Below are 25,164 nucleotides of genomic sequence, written 5' to 3'. Positions count from 1 at the left end.
AGACCTGTGTTCCGACTCCTTCTGGAGCGAATGGTGTCCAGTAGCCTTAGAAGCAGTGCCCAACTTGACAAGCCAGCTCTGCTTCTCTCTCCTCGGTCCCACGATGCAGGGAGCCTGTTGCCAACAGGACTCCCTGAAAATAAAAAACCTAACAAAATTCTTTTTCCACAGAAAACTCTGGAGAGCTCTCTGCAGTGCACCCATTCTCCTCTGGGCACAGAATCTAACTGAGGTCTGGAGGAGGGGCATAGAGGGAGGAGCCAGTGCACACCCATAGTAAAAGTTCTTTTTAGGTGCCCTATCTCCTGCGGAGCCCGTCTATACCCCATGGTCCTTACAGAGTCCCCAGCATCCTCTAGGACGTAAGAGAAAACAGGGACAGCAACAGCTGAACCAAACAACAGTATGTCAACAAGTAACCGTGCAAGAACACGTACCGGGCGGGTGCCCAGTAAGAAAAGGATTTACTGGTAGGTAATTAAAATCCTATTTTCTTTTGCGTCTTAGGGGATACTGGGAATCCACTTAGTACCATGGACAAGTACCAAAGCTCCCAAACCGGGTTGGAGAGTGCCGAGGGTCCTGTAGAACAGATTGACCAAACTGAAGGTGTTCAGAGGCCAAGGTATCGAACTTGTAAAACTTGGCATACGTTTTCGAACCCAACCAAGAAGCTGCTCGGCAGAGCTGTAATGCCAAGACACCCCGGGCAGCAGCCCAAGAGGAACCCACCTAGTGGAGTGGGCATGTACAGATTTCGGAATTGGCAAACCTGCCGTGGAATAAGCATGCTGGATAGTGAGCATGATCCAGCGAGCAATTGTCTGCTTTGAAGTAGGACACCCAATCTTACTGGCATCGCAAAGAATGAACAGTGAGTCCAATTGTCTGTGACGAGCAGTTCGCTTTACATATACCTTCAAAGCCCGTACAACGTCCAAAGACTTTGAAGTAGCAGAGGTCTCAGTAACAACCGGAACCACAATTGGCTGGTTGATGTAAAACGCCAACACCACCTTAGGAAGGAATTGCTGACGAGTCCAGAGTTCAGCTCTGTCCTCATGGAAAATCAAGTAGGGGCTCTTGTGAGACAACATCCCCAGTTCCGAAACGCGCCTTACCAAAGCCAAGGCCAACAGTGTGACGGTCTTCACGTAAGATACTTTACGTCTACCGCCTGTTCAAACCAGTCCAATTGGAGGAATTGCAGAACCAAATTGAGATCCCAAGGCACCGTGGGAGGTACAAAGGGAGGTTGGATATGAAGAACACCTTTCTAGAATGTCTGGACCTCAGGGAGAGAAGCCAATTGATTCTGAAAAGAAAATATATAAAGGCCGAAATCTGAACTTTTAGGAAGCCTAGGAGTAGGCCCACATCCATTCCCACTGCAGAAAAAGTAGGAAACGTCCCAGATGAAATTCCACCATAGAATATGGTCTGCTCTCACACCAAGAGACATATTTCTTCCAGATACAATGGTAATGTTTAGACGTTACCCCCTTCCTAGCTTGGATCATAGTTGGAATGACCTTGTCAGGAATCCCTCTCCTGGCTAGAATCAGCCACTCAACTTTCATGCCGTCAAACGTAGCCGTGTTAAGTCTTGATAAACGAAAGGTCCCTGTTGCAGAAAATCCTCTCCAAGAGGCAGAGGCCACGGATCTTTGATTAACATCTTGAGAAGATCCGCATACCAGGCCCTTCCCGGCCAGTCCGGAGCAATGAGATTTGCTTGAACTCTTTCCCTTTTTATTCTTTTGAAAATTCTTGGGATCAGAGGAATGGGAGGAAACAAGTCCACCAGCATGTAGACCCACGGAGTTCTCAGGGCGTCTACCGCTACAGCTTGTGGGTCCCTTGAACCGAAACAATACCGGTTGGTCTTCTTGTTGAGTCGATCTGTGGAAACCCCCACCGACGTGTCAGCCACTGGAACACCTCCTGGTGGAGGCCCCATTCCCCCGTGTGCAGGTCATGTCTGCTGAGGAAATCTGCTTCCCAGTTGTCTACTCCCGGAATGAAGATTGCAGACAACGCCACGGCGTATTTTTCCGCCCAGCTCCGACATTGTGGCTCTGCTTTACGTTCCTCCCTGTCGGTTTATGAACGTGACCGCCGTCACATTGTGCGACTGAACTTGAATGGCCTGATTCTGAAGAAGATATGAGGCCTGCAGAAGAGCGTTGTAGATAGCCCTGAGTTCCAGGATGTTTATTGGAAGGACGACTTCCTGACATGACCATCTTCCTTGAAACTGCACCCCCTGGGTGACTGCACCCCAACCTCTCAGGCTTGTGTCTGTGGTTAGAAGGATCCAATTCTGAATCACGAACCTTCGACCCTCCACTAGGTGAGAAGTTTGTAGCCACCACAGGAGGGCGATTCTGGCTTTTGGCGACAGACGAATCCTCTGATGCATGTGAAGATGCGATCCGGACCATTTGTCCAACAGATCTAGCTGGAAGGTCCTCGCATGAAACCTTCCGTACTGAATTGCTTCGTAAGAAGCCACCATTTTCCCCAGAAGGCGGCTGCACAGATGTACCGAGATTCGGGTCGGCTTTAAGACGGCCAGAACCATCGACTGGATTGCCATTGCCTTTTCCAAGGGAAGGAATGCTCTGAGACTCTGCGTCCAGTAACATTCCCAGGAAATGAAGCTTCTGGGTTGCTTCTAGGTGAGATTTTGGTAGGTTCAGAATCCACCCATGATCCAGGAGTAATCTGGTTGTGAAACCAATTTTCTTCAACAACTGCTCCCTGGACGCAGCCTTTATCAGAATATCGTCCAGGTAAGGAATTACGTTCACTCCTTGTTTGCGGAGTAGTAGCATCATCTCTGCCATCACTTTGGTGAACACCCTTGGTGCCGTGGAGAGAACAAATGGCAAGGCCTGGAACTGGTAGCGACAGTCCTGCATTGCAACCCATAGATAAGCCTGATGAGGCAGCCAGATCGGAATGTGAAGGCACGCATCCTTGATGTCCAGAGACACTAGGAATTCCCCCCTCTTCCAGACCTGTGATCATCGCTCTCAGAGACTCCATCTTGAACATGAACACTCTTAAGTATGGGTTCAATGACTTGAGGTTCCGAATCAGTCTGACCGAACCATCCGGTTTCGGTACTACAAACAAGCTGGAATAGTAACCCTTGTTTTGTAGATGAGGTGGAACTGGAACAATGACCTGGGTCTAACAGTTTTTGAATGGCTTCTTGTAAGGTTATGCTTACCTCTTGTGAAACTAGTAAGCCTGATTTGAAGAAACTGAGGTGGAAGATCCTGGAACTCCAGGCCGCAGCCCTGGGATATAAGGTCTATGACCCAGGGAAACTGGTAATATCTTGTCCAGGCGTGACTGAAGAATTTCAGCCAGGCTCCCACTTGCCTGTCTCCCAGGCATTGCGGTCCACCATCATGCGGAAGGCTTTGAGGAGGCAGAGCCAGAGCTCTGTTCCTGTGACTCAGCAGCTGCTGGTTTGCGTGGTTTACCTCTAGCCCCTATGGCGGCGGTAGCAGAGCCTCTGACTGAAACTTTGCAGTCCGAAAGGACTGTAAATTGGGTCCGGAGTAGGCCTTCCTAGATGGCAGAGCTGCAGAGGGCAGATAGGTGGATTTACCCACAGTAGCTTGCGAAATCCACTTGTCAAGCTCATCGTCAAATCAGGCCTCACCTTTTTTAGAGTCTGTATCAGTAGTCCACTGACGTAGCCATAATCCCCTTCGTGCCGACACTGCCATAGCTGTGGTGCGTGCTTTAAGCAAACCTATAAAGTTTGAAGAGTCTTGTATGTGTTGCAAGAGTAAAACTATTTCCTCTTGAGGTAAGGTGTCTAACCCCTCAATTAAATTACCAGACCAATTAGCAATGGCTCGCGTGATCCACCCACATGCTATAGTGAGTCTCAGGGCCACCCCAGCAGCTGTATACAAAAGATTTGAGTGTAGTCTCAATCTTATGATCAGCTGCATCCTTTAGGGAGGCTGTACCAGGAACAGGTAATACTATTTTATGTCAGAGCCTGGAGACTGACACATCCACTATCAGTGAATTTTCCCTTTTTTTTTTCCTATCCTCAGGAGGAAAAGGAAAAGATGATAACCGCCTAGGAATTTGAAATTTCTTATCTGGATTAACCCACAGTTCTTTAAACAGGGTATTTAGTTCCTTTGACACAGGAAAAGTGGCTGAGGATTTTTTCTTCACATTAAAGAAAGATTCCTCACACACCTCTGTCACCTTATCTGGAATATTTAGGACAACCTTTATAGGAGAGCCTCAACACCTTGCGTTAGAGTACCCTACCCCACCTATATGTCCAACTCACCTTCCTCCATTTCTGACCCTTCATTATCGGAGTCAGAATGCAAAATATAAAATATGGCCCAAAGAACGCTTTTGCGAACAAATGGTAGAGGATTGAGACGCTGGTCTGAGTACGGAGTCCTTTTGCATAAACTCAGTCATAGACTTTAAGTATTGCATCTCTTTCTCAGTACGAGATAATTTAGTAGAGATGGTGGAAATCATCCCCCGAATGGAGTCCAGCTATGCTGGCCCCATCCCACTAGACCGAGAAGGGATACTACACTGAGTACACACTAGTGAACCCACTGGAGAAGAGGCACACTGTGCCTTGCACGATACACAATCTTTTCGTGACATTCTGCAGTAGTAACAGCACACAGAGGAAAAGGATAAGAGCACAATTAACCCACAAAGAGCCCTTCCTGAGAGAGACACAGAAGATATAACCAGCACACAGCACCCTTATCGCTAAAGCCAAGATTAGCCGGGTCGCAGACTAAGCACCTAGATTAGGGACTTAGTACTCAAGTATAAAGACTCCCCCCTGCTATGACCCCCGGGTACCGCTGAGATTACCTGGAGGCTCTCCGGAGCAGCTGCGAGTCCCTGCAGTCAGTGTCTGTGTTAGCTGCAGTAGGGTAAAATGGCACCCATAAACTGCTGGATCCGCTCATAGTGAAGCCGCGCGGTCTTCCCGCTCTTCTTTATACTGGCATTATGTGTCTAAGTGCAAAAAATGGAGCAAGATCCCTTTTAAGCTGCAATGCGATTCTGGGTACTGTGTACACATACTGTGTACTAAGTCTGGAGACTCAGTCCGCCCCGTTAGAAGCCGTGTGCCTCTGTACCCTAATGCCGCCATAATAGCTGGTGAACCACTAACTGGGATGCCGGCTTAGTACTCGCCATTCTTCTTTCTTCTGGCTCTGTTAGGGGTGGCGGGGTGTTGCAGGAATGTACGCTCGCCGTGGTGGGGCTTGCAAATACTTCCCTCAGGAGCAAGCGTCCCGCCAGCAGGGAAAGAGACCATTAACCCTTAGTGGGGGTGGGCCGTCTCCCCCCCCCCCAAAGTCCCACGAAGTAGGCAGGCTGGTGCCATCCAGTCCTGCCTGAAAATAAACTTTTAAAGTAAATGCAGAAAAACTCTTCAGGATCTCCCAGAGAGGTGACCGGCTCAGTTGGGCATATTTTCTAAACTGACTCTGGTAGGAGAGGGGGGAGCCAGCACACGTTATCAAACTTCTATAGTGCCCATGGCTCCAAGAAGACCCGTCTATACTCCATGGTGCTAAATAGATTCCCAGTATCCCCAAGGACGTAAGAGCAAATAGGATTTTAATTACCTACCAGTACATCCTTTTCTCGTAGTCCATAGAGGATACTGGGGTCCACATTAGTACCATAGGGTATAGATGGGTCCACTAGGAGCCTTGGGCACTTTAGGAAATCAATAGTGTGCACTGGCTCCTCCCTCTATGCACTTCCTACCAGAATCAGACTCAGTCTAGAAACTGTGTCAGAGGAGATGGACATATCCTGAGGAAGGACTTAACAGAACAGTGGTGTGATTCGAGCCAGCCAGCACACACAAAGAGGAAAGCCATACTAACCAAACTTGAACAGGAACAGCAACAACTGAACCAACCACAATACTTAACGAAGTAACAGAGCAGGAAACACAAAGAACCGGGCGGGCGCCCTGTATCCTCTACGGCAGGCATTCCCAACCACGTTCCTCAAGGCACACTAACAGTGCAGGTTTTAGTGATATCCAGGCTTCAGCACAGGTGACTTAATTAGTAGCTCAGTTATTTTGATTTAACCATCTGTGCTGCAGCCTGGATATCACTAAAACCTGCACTGTTGGTGTGCCTTGAGGACCGTGGTTGGGAATGCCTGCTCTACGGACTACGAAAAAAAGATTTACCGGTAGGTAATTAAAATCCTATTTTCTCTTACGTCCTAGGGGATAATGGGGTCCACATTAGTACCATGGGGAAGTACCAAAGCTCCCAAACCGAGTGGGAGAGAGTGCTGAGGTTCATGCAGAACTGGTTGACCAAACCGCAGGTCCTCAGAGACCAAAGTATCGAACTTGTAGAACTTAGCAAACGTGTTCGACCCTGACCAAGTAGCTGCTCGGCAGAGCTGTAAAGCCCAGACACCCAGGGCAGCCGCCCAGGAAGAACTCACCAACTTAGTAGAGTGGGCCTGTACTCTAGGAACCGGCAATCCTACCATAGAATAAGCATGCTGGATAGTAAGCCTGATCCAGCAAGCAATAGACTGCTTTGAAGCAGGACACCCAATTTTCTTGGGATCATAGAGAACAAACAGCGAGTCAGATTTTCTGTGACGAGCTGTCCTCTTCACGTAGATCTTCAAAGACCTCACAACATCCAAGGACTTTGAAGTAGCAGAGGTGACTGTGATATCCGGGACCACAAGATGTTGGTTGATGTGAAACGCAGACACCACTTTAGGAAGAAATTGCTGACGAGTTCCGAGTTCAGCTCTGTCCTCGTGGAAAATTAAAATAGGGACTTTTGTGAGATAAAGCCCTCAGCTCCGACACACGTCTTGCTGAAGACAAGGCCAACAGTGTGACGGTCTTCCACGCAAGATATTTTACGTCCACCTCCTGTAATGGCTTAAACCATTCCGATTAGAGGAAATGTAGCACAACATCGAGATCCCAAGGTAATTGAGGAGTCAGTAGCTACTGGCACCACAATAGGTTGGTTGATATGAAATGCAAAGACTTTGAGGTAGCAGAGATGTCAGTAAGCACCGGAACCACAATAGCTTGGTTGACATGAATTGCAGACACCACCTTAGGAAGAAATTGCCGACGAGTTCTGAGTTCAGCTCTATCTTCATGAAAAATCAAATAGGGGCTTTTGTGAGACAATGCCCCCAGTTCGGACACACGCCTTGCGGAAGCCAAGGCCAACAGTGTAACAGTCTTCCACGTAAGAAACTTTACGTCAACCTACTGTAAAGGTTCAAACTAATCTGACTGTAGAAACTGCAACACCACGTTAAGATCCCAAGGTGCCGTGGGAGGCACAAACGGTGGATGGATGTGCAGAACACCCTTCAAGGACGTCTGAACCTCAGGATGGGAAGGCCGAAATCTGAACTTTCAAGGAGCCCAAACGTAGGCCCACATCCACTCCCGACTGTAGAAAAAGGAGAAAACGTCCCAAATGAAATTCCACTGCAGGAAATGTCCTGTGTTCACACCACGACATAATTTTTTTTTCCAAATACGGTGGTAATGTTTAGACATTACCCCTTTACAGGCTTGGATCAGGATTGGAATAACCCTCTCTGGAATACCTTTCCGGGCTAGAATTTGATGGCATGAAAGTTGAACGTCAAACGTAGCCGCGGTAAGTCGTGATAGATGAACGGCCCCTGTTGTAGAAGATCCTCTCGAAGAGGCAGAGGCTACGGGTCCTCCAGGAGCATCTCCAGTAGATCCGCCTACCAGGCCCTTCTTGGCCAATCCGGAACAATGAGAATTGCTTGAACCTTTTCCCTTTTTATTCTTTTGAGAATTCTTGGGATCAATGGAAGAGGTGGGAACACGTAAACCATCTGGTAAACCCATGGAGTCACCAGAGCATCCACCGCTACTGCTTGTGGGTCCATCAACCTGGAACAATACTGCTTTAGCTTCTTGTTGAGACGAGAGGCCATCAGGTCTATCTGTGGAATCCCCACCGTCACGTTAAGGACTTAATGCGGGTGAAGGCCCCACTCTCCAGGGTGGAGGTCGTGTCTGCTGAGGAAGTCGCTTCCCAGTTGTCCGCTCCCAGAATGAAGATTGCTGACAATGCCACCGCGTGTCTTTCTGCCCAAAAATTCTTGTTACCTCTGACATTGCTGCTCTGCTCTTCGTTCCGCCTTGTCGGTTTATGTACGTTACCTCCGTCACATTGTCCGACTGAACCTGAATGGCGTGATCTTGAAGATGCGCTGCCTGTAGAAGGGCGTTGTATATGGCCCTTAGCTCCAGAACATTGATCGGAAGCATGGATTCCTGACTTGACCAATTTCCTTGGAACCTTTCCCACTGGGTGACCGCTCCCCAACCTCTGAGGCTTGCGTCTGTGGTCAGCAGAATACAATTTTGAATCCCGAACCTTCGACTCTCGGTCAGGTGAGTAGTCCGAAGCCACAACAGAAGAGAAATCCCGGCTTTTGGCGACAAACGTAACCTTTGGTACATATGAAGATGCGATCCGGACCATTTGTCAAACAGATCCAGCTGGAAGGGCCTTGCACGAAACCTTCCGTACAGCAGAGCCTCGTAAGAGGCAACCATCTTCCCCAAAAGGCTAATGCAGAGATGCACCAATATCCGGGTTGGCTTGAGAACATCCCGCACCATAGACTGGATTACCAACGCCTTTTTAAGCAGAAGGAATAGCTTCTGTACCTCCGTATCCAGGATCATCCCCAGGAATGGAAGCCTCAGTGTTGGTTTCAGGTGGGATTTGGGCAGGTTTAGAATCCACCTGTAATCGTGGAGTAGTCAGGTTGAGAGGACAATGCTGTCCAACAACCTCTCCCTGGATGGTGCTTTGATCAGCAGGTCGTCCAGGTACGGTATGTTCACTCCCTTCTTGCAGAGGAGAAACATAATTTCTGCCATAACCTTGGTAAATACCCTTGGAGGCGTGGAGAGGCCAAATGGCAGTACCTGGAACTGGTAGTGACAGTCCTGTACTGCAAGGCTTAGATAATCCTGATGAGGCGGCCAAATCGGAATATGAAGGTGCGCATCCTTGATATCCAGAGGCACTAGAAATTCCATTTCCTCCAGACCTGAGATCACCGCTCTCAAAGACTCCATATCTTGAACACCCATAAGTACAGGTTCAGTGATTTGAAGTTTAAGATGGGCCTTACCGAACCGCCCGGTTTCGGAACCACAAATAGGTTGGAGTAATAACCCTTGGTTTGTAGTGGAGGTGAAACTGGGACAATTACCCGAGACTGTACCAGTTTTTGAATGGCTGCCTGTAAAGTCATACTTACTTCTGGAGAAGCTGGTAAGCCTGATTTGAAGAATCTGTGAGGTGGGAGTTCCTGAAACTCCAATCTGTATCCATGGGTGACAAGGTCTGTGACCCAGGGATCCTGGCAAGATGCTGCCCAAATGCGACAGAAATAACGTAACCGGGCTCCTGCTCATCTTCCAGGCAGTGCGGTCCACCGTCATGCTGAAGGCTTTGAGGAAGCAGATCCGGAGGTCTGTTCCTGAGAACCTGCAGGTGCTGATTTTCTGGGTTTACCCTTATTGCCTTTGAATGCTGTAGAAGAACCCTTGGGTTTGTTTTTAAATTTTCACTGTCAGAGAGAACTGCAGAGTTGGAGCAGAGCAAGTTATCCTAGCTGGGGGTGCTGCGGAAGGCAGGTACGTAGACTTACCCGATGCATCCACGATGCTTAACCGATGCATCCACAATCGGCGGGTTTTCACATTTCTATTATCCAGAGGAAAGGGAAAAGATGTAATCAATCTGAAAGTTTTTATCAGGGTTAGTCCAAGTTTCCTCAAATAGGGCATTCAATTCCTTGGATGCAGGAAAATAGGATTTTAATTATCTACCAGTAAATCCTTTTCTCATAGTCCGTAGAGGATGCTGGGCGCCCACCCAGCGCTTTGTTTCCTGCAGTGGTTCTTAGGTTCAGTTCAACTTTGTGTTAGTTACGTACTGCTTTTGTTACTTGGTAAGCAAGTATGTTTCAGCGGTTGCCGAGTTTCAAGCTTGTTAGCTTGGTTTGCCTTGTATGTGTGAGCTGGTGTGAATCTCGCCACTATCTGTGTATAATCCTTCTCTCGAAGATGTCAGTCTCGGTCACAGTTTCTAGACTGAGTCTGGTAGGAGGGGCATAGAGGCAAAAGATGCATAGCAGAGACACCCCGGGCAGCCACCCAGGAAGACCCCACCCTACGAGTAGAGTGGGCCTTAACAGATTTCGGACACGGCAAACCTTCCGTAGAATATGCATGTTGGTTAGTGAACCTGATCGAAGCAGATGGTTTCTTGCTGGAACAGGACACCCAATTTTCTTGGGATCATACAGGACAGAGAGTTCGTTTTCCTATGTGTTTAGACGTTACCCCTTTCCTAGCCTGTATTAGAGTAGTAATAACCTTGCTCGGAATACCCTTCTGGGCTAAGATCTGGCGTTCCACCGCCATGCCGTCAAATGTAGCCGCGGTAAGTCCTTATAAATTAACGGACCCTGTTGCAGAAGGTCCTCGCGAAGAGGAAGAGGCCACGGGTCTTCCAGCAATAGGTCCAGAAGATCCGCGTACCAAGCTCGCCTTGGCCAGTCCGGAGAAATGAGCATTGCCCGAACCCTTGTTCTCTTTATGAGCTTTAGGATTCTTGGAATGAGTGGAAGTGGAGGGAACACAGACTAACTTGAACACCCACAGAGTTACCAGGGAAACCACCGCCACTGCTTGTGGGTCTCTGGACCTGGAACAGTACCTCCGAAGTTTCTTGTTGAGACGTCAGGCCATTATGTCTATTTGAGGCACGCCCCAACGACTGGTCACGTCTGTGAACACCTCCGGATGGAGGCCCCATTCTCCTGGATGGAGATCATGTCTTCTAAGGAAGTCTGCTTCCCAGTTGTCCACGCCCGGAAGGAAGATCGCTGACCACGCCAACGCGTGCCTTTCTGCCCAGAGGAGGATTCTTGTCACCTCTGACATTGTAGCTCTGCTCTTTGTTCCTCCCTGTCGGTTTATGTAGGCCACCGTCGTTACACTGTCAGACTGTACTTGAATGGCCCGATCTTGTTGAAGATGAGCTGCTTGGAGAAGACCGCTGTACACCGCTCTTAATTCCACAATATTTATTGGAAGAATGGCTTCCTGATTTGACTATCTTCCTTGGAAGGTTTCCCCCTGGGTGACCGCTCCCCAACCTCCGAGACTTGCATCCGTGGTCAGAAGGATCCAGTTCTGAATTCCGAACCTGCGGCCCTCCAGAAGGTGAGGCATTTGCAGCCACCAGAGGAGCTAAATCCTTGCCTTCGGCGAGAGATGTATCCTCTGGTGCATGTGCAGATGAGACCCCGACGATTTGTCCGGGAGATCCAGTTGGAAAGGTCGAGCATGAAATCTTCCGTACTGTAGAGCCTCGTATGAGGCCACCATCTTCCCCAGAAGGCGAATGCATTGATGAACAGATACCCGGGCAGGCTTTAAGACATCCCGAACCATAGACTGCATCACCAATGCTTTCTCCCTTGGAAGAAACACCCTCTGCACTTCCGTGTCGAGGACCATCCCCAGGAAAAACAATCTCCTTGTCGGCTCCAAATGTGATTTCGGAAGGTTCAGGATCCAACAGTGATTCCTGAGCAGTTGAGTCGTAAGATTAATCGACTGTAACAACCTCTCCCTGGACGATGCCTTTATCAGCAGATCGTCCAGGTATGGAATTATGTGTACTCCCTGACTGCGGAGGAGAAACATCATATCCGCCATCACCTTGGTGAACACCCTCGGTGCTGTGGAGAGGCCGAATGACAGAGCCTGAAACTGATAGTGACTGTCTAACAGTGCAAACCTGAGATAAGCCTGGTGCGGCGGCCAAATCGGAATGTGGAGGTACGCATTCTTGATATCCAGGGATACCAGAAACTCCCGCTCCTCCAGACCTGAGATCACCGCTCTCAGAGATTCCATTTTGAATTTGAACTCTCTCAGATAGGGGTTTAACGATTTAAAATTTAAAATCGGATGGTCTGGTCAGACCAGTTTCGGTACCACGAAAAGGTTCGAATAGTAACCCTTGTTGTGCATATGAGGTGGAACTGGGAAAATGACCTGTGACCATTCTAATTTTTGGATGGCTTCCTGTAGGATAGCCCTGTCTGGCAGCAAAGCTGGCAAGCCTGATTTGGAGAATCGGTGAGGCGGTAGCTCCTGAAATTCCAGCCTGTACCCCTGGGACACAATATCTTGTACCCAGGGGTCCAGGCTCGACGTCACCCAAACGTGACTGAACCTTCAGAGCCTCGCCCACACCGGTCCTTCCTCCAAGCCGTGTGGTCCACCGTCATGCTGAGGATTTTGATGTACCAGAAGCAGGCTTCTGGTCCTGGGAGCCTGCACTAGCAGTTTTTTTGGATTTTGCCCGCCCTCCTCTAAAGGTGTTATGCGGCTTTTTTGTTCTCGTTTTAGGAGTCCGAAAGGACTGTGACCTAGTTGAAGAAAAAGTTTCTTCATGGCAGGTGCAGCTGAAGGAAGAAAGGGTGACTTACCTGCCGTTGCTGTGGAGATCCACGCATCTAGCGCTTCCCCAAATAGGGCCTGACCTGTGTAGGGTAGGTTCTCCACGCCTTTCCTGGATTCCGTGTCGGCAGACCATTGGTGCACCCAGAGTCCTCTACGAGCTGAGAATGACATGGATATCCCAGCAGCCATCAAACGCAGGTCCTTCATGGATTCCACCGTAAAGCCCGAAGAATCCTGTATGTTACGCAAGAACAATTCAACGTCACATTTATCCATTGTATCCAATTCCTCAAGTAACGTGCCAGACCACTTTACTATAGCTTTAGAAACCCATGCACTGCAATAGTAGGCCGTAATATCGCCCCTGAAGCGGTGTATATGGATTTGAGCATAGTGTCAATTTTGCGATCCGCTGCTTCTTTCAACGCGGGAGATCCAGCGACCGGTAAAACCACCTTTTTTTGACAGTCTGGATACCGATGCGTCAACTATGGGTGGGGTTTCCCATTTCTTTCTATCCTCCTCAAGAATGCAACAAGAACCTTCCTTGGGATCTGGAATTTTTTCTCTGGGTTTTAGCAGGATTTTTCGAACAAAACATTTCATTCTTTAGACGCAGGAAAGGTTAGCGAGGCTTTCTTAGCATCGGTGAAGTAAGCCTCCTCAACCTGCTCAGGTATTGTGTCAACAATATTTAACACATCTCTAATGGCTTCAATCATTAACTGCACCCCTTTTGCAAGAGATGCCGCCCCCCTTAGCATTTCCCCATCACAGTGTCAGAATCGGTGTCTGTGTCATCTTGCATAATCTGGGCAAGAGCACGTTTTTGAGAGTAAGTGCCAGGGGGCCCTGAAGGTGCCGACCCAGACCAAACAGCCATAGAGGTCTGTAAAACTTGCATTTTCATTTTGTGCTACTCTTGTAGAAATCTGAGAAATCATACTCTTGATAGAGGTAAACCACTCCGGTTCTCTTAATGGAATCTGTGCTAAACTAGAGCAATCCTGATTACATGGAACGGGATCATCCTGAGATGACATATCTTCCGCAGCATATGACACAGAATCCCTAGACATGGCTTATGTGAGACAGCAAGCACCCCCACACACACAGCGAAATGGCAGACAGAGTTCCCCCACTAAGAATGCCAAGAGAGAAACAGAGTTTGGAGCCAACCCACACACAGCGCCTTGGGAGATAAGGACACCCCTTACCAGCGCTGTGTACCTTAATAGGTTACACAGTCTAAATCACAGCCTTCCCCCTTCTACAACCCCCTGGTACCGTTACAAGGCAGTTGGAGTCGATGTGGAGGGACAGCTCTCCCCTGTCAGCGTCTGCATGCAGGAAAGATGGCGCTGAACGCTGCTGGGTCCGCTCTGAGGAGAAGCTCCGCCACCTTCCATGGCGCTGGCTCCCGCTCATATATGAATTTTTATACTGGCCTGAGGTGAATTGCTGGCAGTGATCCGGGGTCCCCGACAGGCTGTGAGACCAGTTTAGGGTATAGGCGCTGGCTCAGGGCACCCCTCACAGTGCCGCACCATGTACCGCTGAACCCCGGAGCGCAGTTAGTACTGCGCTCCCTACCCTGTTGCCGTCATCTTCACACCGGCTCTCCGCTTGTCAGGGGGCCGGTGACTAACTCGCCACCGACATCTTCTGGCTCTGTAAGGGGGTTGGCGGTATGTTGCTGGGGTGAGCGATCCCCTGTGGCAGCGATCGATCTGTCCCCTCAGGAGCTCAGTGTCCTGTCAGCAGAGATAGTCGCTTGCAACCCTCAGGGCAGACACTACTCCCGCCCCCTTAGTCCCATGAAGCAGGGAGGCTGTTGCCAGCAGCCTCCCTGTGCCTAAACTCTGTTTAAAATAAAAATAAAAAGACACTCCCATGGAGCTCCCCTAGCTGTGACCATATCCTCCGGGCACATTTTCTAAACAGAGTCTGGTAGGAGGGGCATAGAGGGAGGAGCCAGCCCACCTTATCAAATTCTTAAAGTGCCCATGGCTCCTGGTGGACCCGTCTATACCCCATGTTAATAATGTGTACCCCAGCATCCTCTAGGACGTAAGAGAAATGACAGTGAAGCTGAGTGATTGTACTTTAGCTCTCTCCAAGCTTAGCTAACTATACCCCATTGTCTAGAAATAGTGTAAAATGGTACTGCTATTTAACTCTTAAAACTACTGCCTCCTATGACCAACAATCGAGTACTCAAAAGAGCTCTTTGTATACAAAATTATTATAAGACGATTCACTTAGCTATAAGGCGATTCGCACCGCGATCAAGTGTGCAAATATGGCCACTTACGCCCTGAACACACAGATTCTTGTTGCAGCTCAATAGAGCTGTGTGCGAAACTACACAACTTTAGGGCGAGTTAATGTGCCATTGCTGATTTTTCCACGCCACTGCAAAAGCACATTGCGCAGTCACAGTAATTGCATCAACCCCTTAGCGGAAAGCTGTGTTTTTTTAGAAGATAACAGGGACAACCTATAAATTATTTTACAAACATTGATTTATTTATTTTCAATACATCACTGACACCTGTAACACTTTTGTTTGAATCTACATTTCAGGTTTACGGTTTCTGGTTTTCTTCAAAGAGAATAAAAGTAACCTCACCCCAAGCAGGAAAGAGAGGCTCGAAGGGAACAAGTGACCCCTGCATCAATTGAAAATGAACTTCAGAAAATACCCTGATCACATGAAAATATTTTAAAAGCTTAAGAATGTTCTTCTGTACAGCCAAATGCAGCAAAGCACACTATGGGCCAAATGTAATAGAGTGAGAGTTTCAGAAAGTGAGAGATTTGGTAAGGTTTTGCAGTTTTTGTTTTTTTAAAGTGGCAATCATTTGCACAGCAAAATCAACCTGGTTTTGCTGTGCAAATGATTGCCACTTTTAAAAAAAATAAACCTGAAAAACCTTACCAAACTTCTAATTTTCTGAAACTTACTATTACATTTGGCCCTATATGCCACTATTTTACTTGGATTATGCTGGAAATGACACACAAAGCACTCACTGTAACCTACCACACACACACTAATTGCCTAGTTTAGATCTCATAGTCACCTGCTGAGCATTTCTAAAGCGCAAACACTGAAATCTCTGCTCTGTGTGCAGCACCGTACATGTCACACATGTAATATCCGCAGTTAATAGTAAACTCATTAGCAAACAAATAACAGCTGATCAGAACAGCAGCCCGACATGAGGGGACGGGGGCGTGGCCCGAGGCTGACGTCAGTCAGGTGAAAGTAAACCCACTCCCGCACACACACTGCAGGGGTCTGCGGTTACTCAGCCGCCGCCCGCACTGTACTCACAGAGACCCCGCGTCAGTCACGCACCCGGAGCACCCTGTGAGTGTGTACGGCACTCAGTTATAGCACGGCACTCAGTTATAGCACTTCAGAGTTACTACAGAAGACTGATTTATATGCATTTACCCAGCAGGGACTCCTCGCTGTGACACCGCGCCACCCCGCCTGCCCTCTCCTCCTGGCAAGCTGCCGCGTCCGTAACTTCCTCAGCATCCTCCTGTTGCTCCACTGGAACCACAGTGAAGTTGGTGGGCATCCTGGCTGCGTCTGTCAGGGACGGTAGGCTAGGCGGGTAACACCTGTCCCCCGCCTGTCACTAGCTCACTATAGACAAGCTGCTGCTGGCCGCTGCTTCTGTAAAATGCCTTTGACTCGGAAGAGAGAGGTCAGTTTGCGGGTGTTCTCCCCGCCCTAATCACACTCCGCCCAACCAGTCTCTGTCTTTATTGAACTGTTTAACGCTTCTGCGTCTTCCTGGCCCCTCAGACAGGAGAGGGTTACACGCGATGGGCGGAGCAGGGCGGGGACATCACACATCGGGAGGCGGCGGCGGGACCCTGCTGCTTTTTAATATAAAAAGATTCCCATTGCCCACACAATAGCCTGACCCAGCAGCACCGTGCTGCTCAGCAGTTGTGGAAGTAGAAATATTTTCTTAGTAGTACTGAGTGCCAAAAAATGGGCATGTGTTGTGAGGGGGCGTGGCCACATGCTGCTATTGGGAGTGGCTACATGACACTAGTGGCGTGGCCACATGACATGACGACAGCCACTTTTTTGGGGGGGGATTCTGGAAGGAAGGCTAAAAATATATAGCAATGCCTCCAGTATAAAATAAATATATAGTGATACCTCAACTATAATAGAAATATATAGAAATGCCCCCAATTTAATAACAATATTTCTCTGACGTCCTAGTGGAGGCTGGGAACTCCGAAAGGACCATGGGGAATAGCGGCTCCGCAGGAGACTGGGCACAACTAAAGAAAGCTTTTAGGTCACCTGGTGTGCACTGGCTCCTCCCACTATGACCCTCCTCCAAGCCTCAGTTAGATTTTGTGCCCGGCCGAGGTTGGATGCACACTAGGGGCTCTCCTGAGCTTCTAAAAAGAAAGTATATAATTAGGTTTTTTATTTTACAGTGAGACCTGCTGGCAACAGGCTCACTGCAGCGAGGGACTAAGGGGAGAAGAAGCGAACCTACCTGCTTGCAGCTAGCTTGGGCTTCTTAGGCTACTGGACACCATTAGCTCCAGAGGGATCGACCGCATGGAACTGGCCTTGGTGTTCGGTCCCGGAGCCGCGCCGCCGTCCCCCTTACAGAGCCAGAAGCAAGAAGAGGTCCGGAAAATCGGCGGCAGAAGACATCAGTCTTCACCAAGGTAGCGCACAGCACTGCAGCTGTGCGCCATTGCTCCTCATACACACTTCACACTCCGGTCACTGAGGGTGCAGGGCGCTAGGGGGGGGCGCCCTGAGCAGCAATAAAAACACCTTGGCTGGCAAAAATACCACAATATATAGCCCCAGAGGCTATATATGTGATAATTACCCCTGCCAGAATCCATAAAAAAGCGGGAGAATAGTCTGCGAAAAAGGGGCGGAGCTATCTCCTTCAGCACACTGGCGCCATTTCTCCCTCACAGCTCCGCTGGAAGGAAGCTCCCTGGCTCTCCCCTGCAGTCTACACTACAGAAAAGGGTAAAAAAGAGAGGGGGGGCACTAAATTTAGGCGCAGTATATATAACAGCAGCTATAGGGGACATAATTCAGTTAGTCCCTGCATTATATAGCGCTCTGGTGTGTGCTGGCATACTCTCACTCTGTCTCCCCAAAGGGCTTTTGTGGGTCCTGTCCTCAGAGCATTCCCTGTGTGTGTGCGGTGTGTCGGTACGGCTGTGTCGACATGTTTGATGAGGATAATGATGTGGAGGCGGAGCAGATGCCTATAGAAGGGATGTCACCCCCTGCGGGGCAGACACCTGAGTGGATGGACTTATGGAAGGAATTGCGTGCACGTGTCGACTCCTTACACAAAAAATTTGACGACATGCCAAATGCGGGACAGCCGGCTTCTCAGCTCGTGCCTGTCCAGGCGTCTCAAAGGCCATCGGGGGCTCTAAAACGCCCGCTACCTCAGATGGCAGACGCGGATGTCGACACGGATACTGACACCAGTGTCGACGACGATGAGTCTAGTCTAATGTCCACTAAGGCCATTCGTTGCATGATTGAAGCAATGAAAGAGGTGTTACAAATTTCTGATATAAACCCAGGTACCACTAAAAAGGGTATTATGTTTGGGGAGAAAAAACTACCCGTAGTTTTTCCCCCATCAGAAGAATTAAATGAAGTGTGTGAAGAAGCGTGGACATTCCCTGATAAAAGATTGGTAATCTCTAAGAAGTTACTAATGGCGTTCCCTTTCCCGCCAGAGGATAGGTCACGTTGGGAGACACCCCCTAGGGTGGATAAAGCGCTCACACGTTTGTCTAAAAAGGTGGCACTACCGTCTCCGGATACGGCCGCCCTCAAGGAACCTGCTGATAGAAAGCAGGAGGCGATCCTGAAGTCTGTATATACACACTCAGGCATTATACTTAGACCAGCTATTGCGTCAGCATGGATGTGCAGTGCTGCCGCTGCGTGGTCAGATTCCCTGTCAGAAAATATTGACACCCTAGACAGGGACACTATTCTGCTAACCATAAAGCATATAAAAGACTCAGTCTTATACATGAGAGATGCACAGAGGGAGATCTGCCGGCTGGCATCTAAAATAAGTGCATTGTCCATTTCTGCTAGGAGAGGCTTATGGACTCGCCAGTGGACAGGGGATGCAGATTCAAAAAGGCACATGGAAGTTTTGCCTTATAAGGGTGAGGAGTTTTTTGGGGATGGTCTCTGGGACCTAGTTTCCACAGCAACTGCTGGGAAGTCAGCATTTTTACCCCATGTTCCCTCACAGCCTAAAAAGGCGCCGTTTTATCAGGTACAGTCCTTTCGGACTCAGAAAAACAGGCGTGGAAAAGGCGGGTCCTTTCTGTCCAGAGGCAGAGGTAGGGGGAAAAGGCTGCAACAAATAGCAGGTTCCCAGGAGCAAAAGTCCTCCCCCGCTTCTTCCAAGTCCGCCGCATGACGGTGGGGCTCCACAGGCGGAGCCAGGTACGGTGGTGGGCCGCCTCAAAAATTTCAGCGATCAGTGGGCTCGCTCACAGGTGGATCCCTGGATCCTGCAAATAGTATCTCAAGGGTACAAACTGGAATTCGAGGCGTCTCCACCCCACCGGTTCCTAAAATCTGCCTTGCCGATTACTCCTTCAGACAGGGAGGCTGTGCTAGCGGCAATTCACAAGCTGTATTCCCAGCAGGTGATAATCAAGGTGCCCCTACTTCAACAAGGACGGGGTTACTATTCCACACTGTTTGTGGTACCGAAACCGGACGGTTCGGTGAGACCCATTTTAAATTTGAAATCCTTGAACACATACATTAAAAAAAAATTCAAGTTCAAGATGGAATCGCTCAGGGCGGTTATTGCAAGCCTGGACGAGGGGGATTACATGGTATCCCTGGACATCAAGGATGCTTACCTGCATGTCCCCATTTACTATCCTCACCAGGAGTACCTCAGATTTGTGGTACAGGATTGCCATTACCAATTCCAGACGCTGCCGTTTGGACTCTCCACGGCACCGAGGGTGTTTACCAAGGTAATGGCGGAAATGATGATACTCCTTCGAAGAAAGGGAGTTTTAATTATCCCGTACTTGGACGATCTCCTAATAAAGGCGAGGTCCAAGGAGCAGTTGTTGGTGGGAGTAGCACTATCTCAGGAGGTGCTACACCAGCACGGTTGGATTCTGAATATTCCAAAATCACAGCTGGTTCCGACGACACGTCTACTGTTCCTGGGTATGATTCTGGATACAGTCCAGAAAAAAGTGTTTCTCCCGGAGGAGAAAGCCAAGGAGCTGTCATCTCTAGTCAGAGACCTCCTGAAACCAAAACAGGTATCGGTGCATCACTGCACGCGGGTCCTGGGAAAGATGGTGGCTTCTTACGAAGCAATTCCTTTCGGCAGGTTCCATGCCAGAATCTTTCTGTGGGACTTGTTGGACCAATGGTCCGGATCGCATCTTCAGATGCATCGCCTAATAACCCTGTCTCCAAGAACCAGGGTGTCTCTGCTGTGGTGGCTGCAGAGTGCTCATCTTCTAGAGGGCCGCAGATTCGGCATACAGGACTGGGTCCTGGTGACCACGGATGCCAGCCTTCGAGGCTGGGGGGCAGTCACACAGGGAAGAAACTTCCAAGGACTATGGTCGAGTCAGGAGACTTCCCTACACATAAATATTCTGGAACTAAGGGCCATTTACAATGCCCTAAGTCAGGCAAAATCCCTGCTTCTACACCAGCCGGTACTGATCCAGTCAGACAACATCACGGCAGTCGCCCATGTAAATCGACAGGGCGGCACAAGAAGCAGGATGGCAATGGCAGAAGCCACAAAGATTCTCCGATGGGCGGAAAATCACGTACTAGCACTGTCAGCAGTGTTCATTCCGGGAGTGGACAACTGGGAAGCAGACTTTCTCAGCAGGCACGACCTTCACCCGGGAGAGTGGGGACTTCATCCAGAAGTCTTCACGCTGATTGTAAATCGATGGGAACAGCCACAGGTGGACATGATGGCGTCCCGCCTAAACAAAAAACTAGAGAGATATTGCGCCAGGTCAAGGGACCCTCAGGCGATAGCTGTGGACGCTCTAGTGACACCGTGGGTGTACCAGTCAGTTTATGTGTTCCCTCCTCTGCCTCTCATACCAAGGGTACTGAGAATAATAAGAAAACGAGGAGTAAGAACAATACTCGTGGTTCCGGATTGGCCAAGACGAGCGTGGTACCCGGAACTTCAAGAGATGATCTCAGAGGACCCATGGCCTCTGCCGCTCAGACAGGACCTGCTGCAGCAGGGGCCCTGTCTGTTCCAAGACTTACCGCGGCTGCGTTTGACGGCATGGCGGTTGAACGCCGGATCCTGAAGGAAAAGGGCATTCCGGAGGAAGTCATTCCTACCCTGGTTAAAGCCAGGAAAGATGTAACTGCAAAGCATTATCACCGCATATGGCGGAAATATGTTGCTTGGTGTGAGGCCAAAAAGGCCCCAACAGAGGAATTTCAACTAGGTCGATTTCTGCATTTCCTACAAGCAGGAGTGACTATGGGCCTGAAATTAGGCTCCATTAAGGTACAGATCTCGGCTCTGTCGATTTTCTTCCAGAAAGAACTAGCTTCACTACCTGAAGTTCAGACGTTTGTGAAAGGAGTGCTGCATATTCAGCCCCCGTTTGTGCCTCCAGTGGCACCTTGGGATCTCAACGTGGTGTTGAGTTTCTTAAAATCACATTGGTTTGAGCTACTTAAAACCGTGGATCTAAAATATCTCACGTGGAAAGTGGTCATGTTATTGGCCTTGGCTTCAGCCAGGCGTGTGTCAGAATTGGCAGCTTTGTCATGTAAAAGCCCTTATCTGATTTTCCATATGGATAGGGCGGAATTGAGGACTCGTCCCCAGTTTCTCCCTAAGGTGGTATCAGCTTTTCACTTGAACCAACCTATTGTGGTGCCTGGGGCTACTAGGGACTTGGAGGATTCCAAGTTACTGGACGTAGTCAGGGCCTTGAAAATTTATGTTTCCAGGACGGCTAGAGTCAGGAAAACTGACTCGCTATTTATCCTGTATGCACCCAACAAACTGGGTGCTCCTGCTTCTAAGCAGACTATTGCTCGCTGGATTTGTAGCACAATTCAGCTGGCGCATTCTGCGGCTGGACTGCCGCATCCTAAATCAGTAAAAGCCCATTCCACAAGGAAGGTGGGCTCATCTTGGGCGGCTGCCCGAGGGGTCTCGGCTTTACAACTTTGCCGAGCTGCTACTTGGTCAGGGGCAAACACGTTTGCAAAATTCTACAAATTTGATACCCTGGCTGAGGAGGACCTTGAGTTCTCTCATTCGGTGCTGCAGAGTCATCCGCACTCTCCCGCCCGTTTGGGAGCTTTGGTATAATCCCCATGGTCCTTTCGGAGTTCCCAGCATCCACTAGGACGTCAGAGAAAATAAGATTTTACTCACCGGTAAATCTATTTCTCGTAGTCCGTAGTGGATGCTGGGCGCCCATCCCAAGTGCGGATTGTCTGCAATACTTGTACATAGTTATTGTTAACTAAAGGGTTATTGTTGAGCCATCTGTTGAGAGGCTCAGTTGTTTTCATACTGTTAAACTGGGTATAGTATCACGAGTTATACGGTGTGATTGGTGTGGCTGGTATGAGTCTTACCCGGGATTCAAAATCCTTCCTTATTATGTCAGCTCGTCCGGGCACAGTGTCCTAACTGAGGCTTGGAGGAGGGTCATAGTGGGAGGAGCCAGTGCACACCAGGTGACCTAAAAGCTTTCTTTAGTTGTGCCCAGTCTCCTGCGGAGCCGCTATTCCCCATGGTCCTTTCGGAGTTCCCAGCATCCACTACGGACTACGAGAAATAGATTTACCGGTGAGTAAAATCTTATTATAGTAATGCCTCCCAGGGCTGTTTCTAGCCAATTTGGCTTCCCAGTGCGAGATTTAAAAATGCGCCCCCCCCACATTGACATAACAAAAAAATGCGCTTCCCCCATAGCGATAAAAATAAACATGCGCGCGTCCGCGTGCTTCTCTCAAGGGTGTGTGGCCTAATTAAAATGGGGGTGGTCTCGTTAAATTGGGCGTGGCCTCATCTGATATCATCACGGCCACCACAGGGGGGAAAAAATCAAAAGTCCCCATTTTACACATTACAGCAGGCACGTGTCCCCATTTTACACAGTGCGGCAGGCAAGAGTCCCCATTTTACACAGTGCGGCAGGCAAGAGTCCCCATTTTACACAGTACGGCAGGCAAGAGTCCCCATTTTACACAGTGCGGCAGGCAAGAGCCCCCATTTTACACAATGCGGCAGACAAGAGCCCCCATTTTACACAGTGCGGCAGGCAAGAGTCCCAATTTTACACATTACGCAGGCAAGACTCCCCATTTCTCATACGTCCTAGAGGATGCTGGGGACTCCAAAAGGACCATGGGGTATAGACAGGATCCGCAGGAGACATGGGCACACTATAAGACAGGCATGTCCAAACTGCGGCCCTCCAGCTGTTGAGAAACTACACATCCCAGCATGTTGTGACGCAGCTTTAGCATTCTTTGACAGCAAAACTGTGTCAGGGCATGCTGGTATATGTAGTTTCACAACAGCTGGAGGGCCGCAGTTTGGACATGCCTGCTATAAGACTTTGAATGGGTGTGAACTGGCTCCTCCCTCTGTGCCCCTCCTCCAGACTCCAGTTAGACTGTGCCCAGAGAGACTGGACACACACTAGGGGAGCTCTCCTGAGTTTCTCTTAAAATACTTTGTTAGGTTTGTTATTTTCAGGGAGACCTGCTGGCAACAGGCCACAGTTGTTTAGTGCACTATAGGTTCATAAGCAGCACTATATATATATATATATATATATATATATATATACTTGCAATTGTCGGATCGGCACTCTCCTAGCGATGGATATGTTGCTCAGGTGCCATCTGGAGGAATTAATGCAGGTAGCAAACTGTGTAACAAACAGCGGCACTCAGAGACTGACACAGCGTGAATAAAGTGCTGGTGCTTTTAATTCATGGCTGGTAACTCCAACGTTTCGGGGCACGCAAGCCCCTTTTTCAAGGTGAGCCAAATACAAAGTGTATTTGGCTCACCTTGAAAAAGGGGCTTGCGTGCCCCGAAACGTTGGAGTTACCAGCCATGAATTAAAAGCACCAGCACTTTATTCACGCTGTGTCAGTCTCTGAGTGCCGCTGTTTGTTACACAGTTTGCTACCTATATATATATATATATATATATTTCTCTTACGTCCTCGAGGATGCTGGGGACTCCGTAAGGACCATGGGGTATAGACGGGCTCCGTAGGAGACATGGGCACCTAAAAAGAACTTTTCCTATGGGTGTGCACTGGCTCCTTCCTCTATGCCCCTCCTCCAGACCTCAGTTAGATTCTGTGCCCAGAGGAGAAAGGGTACACTGCAGAGAGCTCTCCTGAGTTTTCTGTAGAAAAATAATTTTGTTAGGTTTTTTATTTTCAGGGAGTCCTGTTGGCAACAGGCTCCCTGCATCGTGGGACTGAGGGGAGAGAAGCAGACCTACTTAACTGATAGGCTCTGCTTCTTAGGCTACTGGACACCATTAGCTCCGGAGGGAGTCGGAACACAGGTCTCACCCTGGGGTTCGTCCCGGAGCCGCGCCGCCGTCCTCACAGATGCCGGAAGATAGAAGCCGGGTGAGTATGAGAAGATAGAAGACATCTCAGGCGGCAGAAGACTTCAGATCTTCATTGCTTCCAGACACAACACACAGAGGCAGCACTGATGGGTGCAGGGCGCAGGGGGGGCGCCCTGGGCAGCAATAATCCTCAATTTTGGGCACAATAGAGTATGATTAGGCTGCGGAGGCAGTAAATCACAGATCCCCCGCCATTTTATTACATTTGCACTGGGACCGAAGCCCGCCGTTGGGGGGCAGAGCTTGATCCTCAGCACTAACCAGCGTCATTATCTCCACAGAAGCTGCATGAGAACGCTGGCTCCCCGGTCTCTCCCCTGCTGAACACTTCACAGGCTAGAAAAAGAAAGAGGGGGGCACATTGGTAACGCAGTGAGTGGGAATTTGGATAGTATATATAAAAAAGCGCTATCTGGTCATTTTTTTCCAGTGTTATTTAGGCGCTGGGTGTGTGCTGGCATACTCTCTCTCTGTCTCTCCTAAGGGCCTGGTTGGGGTCTTGTCCCCTTATAGGTTTATCCCTGTGTGTGTGGGGTGTCGGTACGTGTGTGTCGACATGTCTGAGGCAGAAGGCTTCTCCAAGGAGGAGGTGGAGCAAATGAATGGTGTGTCCCCGTCGGTTGTGCCGACTCAGGAATGGATGGACATGTGGCATATGTTGAATGCAAGTGTGGCATCTTTACATAAGAGGCTTGATAAGGCTGAATCAGGGGAGGCATCAGGGGGTCAATCCTCGGATTGGACCGGCTCACAGGGCCCATCGGGTCTCAAAAACGTCCCTTAGCACAAATTGTGGACACTACTACCGACACGGACTCTGATTCCAGTGTCGACTATGATGAAGTAAAATTGCACCCTAAGGTGAC

At 49.2% G+C, this 25,164-nt stretch overlaps 1 protein-coding gene across 3 annotated transcripts in view; it reads right to left on the bottom strand.

Annotated features, from left to right (window-relative positions):
* SLC12A7 (solute carrier family 12 member 7) overlaps positions 1-25,164 on the bottom strand; it is a 952,187-nt gene that overhangs the window by 593,822 nt on the left and 333,201 nt on the right. The window contains exon 1 of one of the 3 annotated variants that reach the window (XM_063922664.1): positions 16,053-16,504. The exons of 1 other annotated variant lie outside the window; for it this stretch is intronic. In XM_063922664.1, the coding sequence (XP_063778734.1) occupies positions 16,053-16,182 (130 nt within the window). In that variant the 5' untranslated portion in view covers positions 16,183-16,504. Of the gene's footprint in view, positions 1-15,675; positions 15,731-16,052; positions 16,505-25,164 lie in introns of those variants that run through there. One more of the 3 variants, XM_063922665.1, reaches the window with a different exon arrangement.

This window comes from Pseudophryne corroboree, chromosome 5, assembly GCF_028390025.1.
Source record: "Pseudophryne corroboree isolate aPseCor3 chromosome 5, aPseCor3.hap2, whole genome shotgun sequence".
In the NCBI taxonomy this organism is placed as follows: Eukaryota; Metazoa; Chordata; class Amphibia; order Anura; family Myobatrachidae; genus Pseudophryne; species Pseudophryne corroboree.
This window is presented reverse-complemented; position numbering and strand designations above follow the sequence as displayed.